Source organism: Caretta caretta, chromosome 2 (genome assembly GCF_965140235.1).
Source record: "Caretta caretta isolate rCarCar2 chromosome 2, rCarCar1.hap1, whole genome shotgun sequence".
Lineage (NCBI taxonomy): Eukaryota > Metazoa > Chordata > Testudines > Cheloniidae > Caretta > Caretta caretta.
This window is the reverse complement of record NC_134207.1, coordinates 91,450,966-91,460,292: the sequence shown is the minus strand read 5'-3', so window position 1 is coordinate 91,460,292 and position 9,327 is coordinate 91,450,966. Positions and strand designations below refer to the sequence as shown.

Here is a 9,327-nt window from a genome sequence, read left to right as displayed (position 1 = left end):
TTTAGACATGCTAGAAATTACTACTTTTCAGCATCTATGTATATGTAAGATAGAACCTTTCACTTCTAGGTCAATAGTTAAAATTATTATTGTTAAGCACCAACCTGATGATCAAACCCTTATGAACAAAGAGGAATCCTGGACTGGTTTTAAAGTTTAGATGACTGAACTGGTCCTGTCTGATAGTTAACAGAACTCACTGCCAGCTAACAGCTGCAGGTAATATGGTTGGTTTTATAGTATAGCCCATCTACTAGGAGCTAGACCACGACCATCACAATTGGTACTCTGGTTATGTCTACAGAACATCAAAAGGCTAGCGCGGGGAAGTTTGCATTCCCTGTGACAACTAGTAAGGGGAGTGGCTCACAATCCATCCCATTACCACTGGCCTTAGAGACCAAAATACTCCCCTGGTTTGCACTAGGAAACAGAGACCCAGGAATGAGATCAGACGGTAACTTTAAAGAATAATCATTTCAACTAATGGTATATTTTAATGTTACTATACACAAAATAATGGTGCCCTACCAGGACTAGAAGACCTAATTAGTATTTCCAATTTATGAGTTGGAAAAACCAGGTAAAATATAAACAGAAAGTTTTTAGCAGAAAGAATATTATGCACAGTATTATCAGGTTAAAATACCCAGTATAACTGCATGAAGGGTATTTTGTAAGAGCTGCTACTTTATATATTATTTGTACACATTCACATATATAACCTGTACTGCTGATAACCAAATACTGCATTATGCAATGCATCTGTCCTCGGAATTATTTTTCTTTTTTTGGTGCCCAAGTGGCAAAACTGTGAACTTTTGTTTTAAATCAGCAATGTAGCTTGTCTACATGAATATACAGTTTGAATCAAGCTGGGGTGTGAACACTAGCCTGCTGTGGAGATGCTGTGTGCATCACACATGTAATTATGCTGTGTGCATCATACATGTCATGTACAGCTTTATGGTAATAACAAAGAACAGAACTCATCCCTCCTACTTCAAAAGCACAGGGCCCTGCTATTTGAGCAACAGAGAATCTCCATTAGCCTCTAGGAGTATAGTGCTTATTATACACAGCCAATTTCTGATTCCACCAAGCAAAGTACAAAGTAGCCAGTTCACCACAATGTTTTGGTGATGCCAAGTTACATTTGGGACTCTACAGCAGCATGTTAAAATATGTGTTTTCAAAATGTGGTCTTTTTTGTGCCTTGGCAGATAAGCAACCATATAATTTTAGGAGATTATCCATCTACTGAATTTTCAACTCAAAACTCTATTCTGAGGAGTCATATTAGACTTTTATTAAGAGAAGTGAGTGTCAACTCAAGGAAAAATACACACCTTTATAATAACATTTAGCAGAAGAACCACCATTACTATGCTAGAATACAAGAAAAATATTGATGTTGGATCCCTATAATTATGAACAGGTCAAGATTATTAAGAACACAACAGATTCTTCTGAAAGGAGCTAAATATGCTATTCTTGGAATACAGGTCAACGTATTCAGACAGTAGCTGCTTCAAGTCCAAGAAAAAATTATTCAGATTTTTCAAAATAAAAAGCAGAATAACCCAGATTTGCCCTGCTGCTGTTTTTGTAGGGCTGACCCATTGTACTGAAGTAAAACATCAGCAGTTGCAGAATCCTGTGTACAAAACATCAATATTTGTTTTGGGAGAATTGTAAACAATTGATGAATGCTGGGTTCAACACTGTGAGGAGGAAGGATAGTCTTGTGATTAAGCACAGGACGAGGAGCCTGGCGAGTTTCCTATGGAACAGAGACCTTGTGAAATAGGAGATAATGCCATGAACTAGACATGTGACCTGACCTGGAAAGGAAAGAAACATTTTGCTGAGGCAAAGAGCTGGATTTCCAGCCTTGTCTTGGTGAGCCAGACAAACAGCTCTTCCTGCCATACCTAGCTAATGTTTTCATAAATTGGAAACCAATGGCCTAGTTTTCACAGGTACTGAATACCTGCAACTTGAAGTCAGTGGGGATTTCAGATAGTTAGCTCTTCTGAAAATGAGAGCGAGAAAATGAAATGCCCACCTTCTGATACTTTTTAGAAATATTAGTCAGAGGTGTTGTTAAATATAAACACGTTTTCTTAACTAGTCTGTGATAAACCTGTGTATAATTAAGACAATCATCTGAAATAGAATTGGTAGCTGCAGCCTGGGTCAGCAGAGGGAGAGTTTTGAGAGTTGCAGCGTACCAGGTACAGTTACAGAGGGCTACAAGATGACACGACTTTCACAGGCTACCAAAGCATCTTGTGCAGCAGTAGCAGGGGGCTGATGTGCCAGACTAGTGAACATGACTATAGGCTACCAAAATTACAATAAAGAATGTGTAAGTAATAAAGGCAGATTTTCCAGGAAATGTAACAGAGCAGAGCAATCAATCAATCAATAAATAAAAAATACAGACCATAAAATTGGAAAGAAAAGTGTAACAAAGATAGCGAGATGAAACAAACTTCTTCACTCTTTGAATCATAAAATGTTCAAGGTTTCTCTTTCTAATTTGCTTCAGAACAGTATTTAAAATGTGAAGTAAAATGACTACTTCAGTCTTACTCGCCTGTTGCCACTGACAGTGGCACAGTGCAACGCCTTAGAAAATTTTGACTAGAAAAACTTTCACTTGAGCGGGCTGACATTTTAAATATCCACATAAAGGATTGGATTCCTCCATTTTCTTTTAGACTGAATAATGGAAAGAATAGATATGTGAAAATTATCTGCCATAAACTCAAGGTGAGATTCAGTGCAGTGCTTCCAGGGGGAGGGGAGGTTTAGGCTCATATTAGCACCCTTGAAATCCTGGGTAGCTCCAGGTATAACTGGCCCTGGGAACCTTTCTAAATTAAGGAAGCTACTCAGGCCTGCCAGGAATCTCAGCACCACCATCTGCTCTGCTCCCACCCCAAAACACTCCTGCCCTAGTCCTGCCCCAGGCACACCCATTACATCAAGACTTGTCAGATGGACCTCAGAAGGCAGCCTTAAAATGGTCTTCAGATGTGGCTAAACAGGGGGAATCCTCCTCTGGCCAGAGAGGGGACATTTAGGCCCCCTTCATGCTGTTCTGGCTCTTTTATAAAGGGGCCAAAGCTGGGATGAGAATCTCACACTTCAGGCACCTGACTGGGGTGCTGAAGCTGATGTATGGGTCACATGGCAGAGGGGACTGAAACATTATGTAAGAGTAAAATCTGTGCTTCGCTGGGGGAACAAATATTTGATATAGGGTCTCTTCAATCTAGCAGAGATCTTACACGGTCATATGGCTGGGAGTTGAAGCTAGACAAATTCAGACTGGAAATAAGGGGTAAATTTTTAACTGTCAGGGTGATTAACCATTGGAATAATTTACCAGCAGGATTTCTCAACTCTAGGGTGTGACTCAAAATTGGGTAGCCAGAATATTTCAAAGGGTCATGGAGCTGGCTGGTCTCATTGCAACCTGGTGCACAAGGTCGCAATGCTTGCAGTGGGGACCTGAGCCCAGCCAACTCCACAGGACAGGAGCCAGGAAGGAGAGGATGGTGTCATGTTATCTGGTAAGTACCAGCCCCCGATGTACCCACTGCCCCACAGCCTGGCAACATCTCCTCTATCCTACCACCCACCCTGGCCCCCAGCTTCCCAGATTTTCTTCCCCAGCCCCTCTAATTTACCCATTGCACCACAAATTCCCCCTTTAAACTTGGCCTACCCTGGGCTGTGTGTTTTCCGAGAGCTACTGGACTACCACCCCTCCCCCATACACCTCTGCCCCATACCATTCCCCCAGCCTCCTGCTATCCCCAATTCCTTCCCCAGCTCCCCAAGACCCTCTAATGTCTTCCTCCTCACTATACCCTAAGTCCCCTGATCTCTTCACTTCACCTCTAGGCCCCAAATCCCCCATTACTCTCTGCCATCCATGGGGAGGGACTGCGTGTTTTTGGGCATGGTCTAGGCTCACCACCCTTTCCATCAGTTGCAAGTGGGCCATACTCCCAGCTGTTCACATCTGGCCAGAGCATCTGGAATCTTACCTCCAAGCCCTGCCCAATGGACCCCTCAAGGGGGGATGGGGGCATCAGGTCGGGGAGTGACTCAGGGGGTCAGGCCATCAAGGTTTACAAATGGTCCATGAGCCCCAAAATGTTGAGAACCACTGGACTAATGATCATAGTGATCCCCTCTGGCCTTGGAATTTATGAATCTCTCTCACCAGCTGAACATCCTGAAGGACGACCCATCACTCTCACAGATCTTGGGAGACAGGCCAGTCCTTGCTGACAGACAGCCCGCCAACCTGAAGCAAATACTCACCAGCAACCACACACCACACAACAGAACCACTAACCCAGGAACCTATCCTTGCAACAAAGCCCGTTGCCAACTGTGTCCACATATCTATTCAGGAGACACCATCATAGGGCCTAATCACATCAGCCACACTATCAGAGGCTCGTTCACCTGCACATCTACCAATGTGATATATGCCATCATGTGCCAGCAATGCCCCTCTGCCATGTACATTGACCAAACTGGACAATCTCTATGTAAAAGAATAAATGGACACAAATCAGATGTCAAGAATTATAACATTCAAAAACCTGTGGGAGAACACTTCAATCTCTTTGGTCACTCGATTACAGACCTAAAAGTGGCAATTCTTCAACAAAAAAACTTCAAAAACAGGCTCCAACGAGAGACTGCTGAATTGGAATTAATTTGCAAACTGGATACAATTAATTTAGGCTTGAATAAAGACTGGGAGTGGATGGGTCATTACATAAAGTAAAACTATTTCCCCATGTTCATTCCCACCCCCCCCAACCCCCTCCCCGTTCCTCAGACGTTCTTGTCAACTGCTGGAAATGGCCCACCTCGATTATCACTATAAAAGGTTCTCCCCCACCCCCCGCTCTCCTGCTGATAATAGCTCACCTTACCTGATCACTCTCGTTACAGTGTGTATGGTAACACCCATTGTTTCATGTTCTCTGTGTTTATAAATCTCCCCACTGTATTTTCCACTGAATGCATCCGATGAAGTGAGCTGTAGCTCATGAAAGCTTATGCTCAAATAAATTGGTTAGTCTCTAAGGTGGCACAAGTCCTCCTTTTCTTTTTGCACATATAGACTAACACGGCTGTTACTCTGAAAACTAAGGAAACAGAAGAACTGCATGAGGGGCCTACCCGCCTGACACAGGGGCTGGACCTTAACACTCACTAGAAGTGATTCAGGAGAGAGAATGTTTAGGTGTTGTTTTATCCCCAGATCTGTAACTCGTGTGCTTTGAGAGTAAAAGTTACTGTGTATTTTGAAACACCTGTGCAAGCCTGTGTTCCTCACTTTACCTGCCAGGTGTCCCCAAAGAGTTAAACTATAATCCAGAGTGCCCCTGGAGGGGACTTTGGTGGGGAAGCATGCATATTTGACTGGGGAACCCAGAGAACTGGTTTCAGGGGCCTAGGACAGCTGGACTGTGGGTCCCACATCCCAAGGAAAGGGGCCCAGATGGGAGGTCTGCACCTGGGAGGTAGGTGCCTTGGAGGCCCAGAGTTAGAAATGAGTCACCTGCTGCTGCCCAGACCCAGCTGGCTTGGAAGCATGTGGGATCCAAAGGTTTGGTCCTATTACAACAGACTGTTGACTGTCCACTAGGTGGATTCGGACAGGTCTATAACTAGGGCCCTATCAAATTCACGGTCCATTTTGGTCAATTTTTGGTCACAGGATTTTAAAAACCGTAAATTTAATTATTTCAGTTTTTAAATCTGAACCTTCACAGTATTGTAATCGTGGGGTCCTGACCCAAAAAGGAGTTGTGGGGAGATCACGAGGTTATTGTAGGGGGGTTTGCGGTACTGCTGCCCTTACTTCTGCACGGCTGCTGCTGCGCTACTAGGGCTGCCTTCAGAGCTGGGCAGCTGGAGAGCGGCGGCTGCTGGCCGGGAGCCCAGCTCTGAAGGCAGAGCCACCACCAGCAGCAGCGCAGAAGGAAGGATGGCCTGGTATGGTACTGCCACCCTTATTTCTGCGCTGCTGCCTGCACAGCTGGGCCCTGAGTCAGCAGCTGCCACTCTGAAGGCAGCAGTGCAGAAGTAAAGGGTATGGTGGGGAGCTGCCATCAGAGTTAGGCGCCTGGCCAACAGCTACCGCTCTCTGGCTGCCAAGCTCTGAAATCAGCACAAAAGTAAGTGTGGCAATACCACAACCCCCCTAAAATAACCTTGTGACCCCCGCCCTGAAACTCCCTTTTGGGTCAGGATCCCCAATTTGAGAAATGCTGGTCTCCCCCTGTAATTCTGTATAGAATAGGGTAAAAGCACACAAAAGACCAGATTTCACGGGTGTGAATTTGGTAGGGCCCTATCTATAACAAACCTGTTGCTAAGCGTACGAGTTGACCCCAGTAACGGATTTTGAACTCCAAACAGGCCACGCAGCCAGCACAGAGACGTGAATGAAATCTGCCATGCAACAAGAATAAGCTTTTATAGATAAATAAATCCACCAAAAAAAATCATGTAAATTAGAAGTGGAAGTGGTCCATATTACTGTGGCCATGTGCACAATGGAGAACAAAAGGAAAGAGGAAGGCAGTCTGGGTCCACAGTAGACTAAGTACCAGACTGGGTTTCAGGAGACTATTCCTGGCTCTTCCATTGACTCACGATGCGTCACTTGGCATCTTTGTGCCTTAGTTTCACCATTTATAAAATGGGGCTAAGAATGCTTCACTTTTTTTCAGTGCTGTGAAATGTATGGCTGAAAAAAGCTATGAAAGAGCTAAGCATTTTTTCCCACCCTCTTTTTGTAAAGTGTGACCATATTGTCAAGTGTATTTGATGAGAGTAACCTCCATGATACCACTAGATACAGGTTTTTAAAATTACTCACTAAAAACTCATCCCGGATAAAGAACTTGGCTCTTGTGACTTTGGGATCTTCTCCAGCATCTGGCGTTGCTGTTTAATTAAAAATAAATTATATCAGATAAATGAAAAAAATGAGAGTTATTTTGCATATTTAATAAGAGATGGAATAAATAAGAGAGAGTCCTTTGCTAGAGGAATTAAAAAACAATATACCTACAATACACTCACAATTGGTTCTTCCAAAATGAAAGAATATTTTAAACTAGTATTTCTCATACTGGGATCCAGTCCCCAAGGGCACTCCGGTTGGTGCATGGGCCCTGCTGATCAACTCCTTCCCCCACCCTCCCAGCACCTCCCGCACACCAGGGAACAGCTGTTCTGTGGCATGCAGGAGGTGCTGGGAGGGAGGGGGAGAAGCAGGGTGCACTTGGGGAAGGGAGCAGAAAGAGGTATGGAAGAGGAGGGGCAGGGGTGGAGCGGGGATGGGACCTTGGGGGAAGAGGTGGAGTGGGGCAGGGCCTGGGACTAAGCGGGGGGTTTAGGGGCCCGCAAATTTTTTTAAATCAAAGTGGGGGTCTCAGGTTGCTAAAGTTTGAGAACCACTGTTTTAAACCATCTTAAATAAACAAACTTCTATTTTTCAGCTTTTTATGGGCAACAGCTCCTTGGTTAAATTGGGAACATTGCTTACAGCAGTGACATTGGTCATACAAACCACTGGAACTGATTGTAGAATCTGCAAATGCTTACTCACATTGATCACTTTATTCACATGGATCAGCGTTTGGGTTTAACTGGGTACCATATGCTGATTTGAAAAACGCCTCTTAAGTGTGTAACACCATGAAGCTACTACATTCAGTACTTTGGCTTTACAAATAATAAGATTTTACCTTTAGAAGTAAATTTGTTCTCTTTTTTAAAAACAATGTAAATATTTTTCACACGAGGAGCTATTTATAATTAGAAACTATTTCAATATAAAATACATTTTTTTAACAACCCCTAGCAATTAGTAACAGGAAAACACTGAAATGTGAAAATAGCAATTCAGTAGTTAAACATTCTGTTGCTTTCATATCTGTTGACAAAGTTTTGATGTTGAAGACCATTAATTATATAAGTCAGGCCCTACTTGAATTGCAGACTGATTGTCAAATAATTGTGGCCGAGATGTGGACAAGACATGGAAAATGATAGAAAAGTAATAATGGACCTTAATTAATTGTGGTAATTTGGAAAACCCAGATAAGACCTATTTGTTTAAGAAAAAAGTGGTAGAACAATATAAACACTTAAGTATTATGTTATGACTGCTAATTTTTTTGATAACCAGACATTTTGCTACAACTGTATTAGAGACATTAATGTGTGTGGCTGACAGCAGGAGCCTGCCCTCCCGCCCTCGGGGATGACAACCAGAGCTCCGCTGCCTGGGGCTGACAGTCAGAGCCTTGCCACTGTCAGCATGGATAAATGGAGTTCTACTGTGCTAATGGGGGAAAAAGTGTGCGTTGCAAATCTCAAATCTCTCAGTATGCAACACTGTGAACTGTGCAAAGTAAGCTAATTAAAATAAAAACTGCAGTGGAAGCTTAATATTGCGGGATCTGCAATTTCCGCAATATAGCAAATTAAGTAGTTCATAAGGTGTTTTTTCATCCCCAAGTTAACAGGGTACTTAAGCACATGCTTAACTATGCATGGGAGGAGTCTCCACTGACTCAATGGAACTACTTATGTGCTTAAGTATCTTGCTGAATTGGGGCCATATTGGTCAAATTTTTAATGTTCTTGTTCAGTACAGGAAATTCAATCCTCCAGATCATGTCAACTCTATTTGTTTTGGGTACAGAATTCACTTTATCTTGAAATAAGCAATGAAGTGAAGAAACAAGCTTGGTATGATTTGCTTCATTCCATCCTACCATAATTTTGTACCTAACTAAGATACCTGATCAGATGCTTACAAATAAAATAGGGCAGAGACCTTTCCCAAGTTAAGTTTTCCCTTTGTGTACGTATATGCATGTGTCCTATCTTTTCACAGTGGTGTATCATCATTTTGATTGAAAGAATCTGCGGCTTTGTAGTACTTGTGAGAACAAGGATCATGCCTGCTATTTTAATCCCAACAGTTACGAAATCTTACCATCATCAGGTACAGTGTAACGCACATATTCAGGAAAGTAATCTTCAATTTTTGATTTCCCTGCCAAGACCTTTTCAGCTAGCATATCCTGTTTATTCAAGAACAAAATGATAGAAATGGTCCGTAACCACCTGTGAAGAATAAACTAGATGTTGATGCCAACTCTAACATATCCATTGGACAATCATTTCATAAAGGAAATCTTTAATGGCCTATTCCTATTTTGTGTGGTCTGTGAGGCTCTTTTCATCAAGTTTAATAGAAAA

At 42.8% G+C, this 9,327-nt stretch overlaps 1 protein-coding gene across 3 annotated transcripts in view; it reads right to left on the bottom strand.

Annotated features, from left to right (window-relative positions):
- The window catches only part of GNAL (G protein subunit alpha L), a 340,721-nt gene that overhangs the window by 5,674 nt on the left and 325,720 nt on the right, over positions 1-9,327 (bottom strand). For 2 of the 3 annotated variants that reach the window (XM_048840218.2, XM_048840220.2), the window contains exons 10-11: positions 9,062-9,192; positions 6,929-6,996 (exon numbers count right to left, since the gene is read on the bottom strand). In XM_048840218.2, coding sequence (XP_048696175.1) covers positions 6,929-6,996; positions 9,062-9,192 — 199 coding nt within the window. Of the gene's footprint in view, positions 1-1,329; positions 1,845-6,928; positions 6,997-9,061; positions 9,193-9,327 lie in introns of those variants that run through there. The other variant, XM_048840219.2, reaches the window with a different exon arrangement.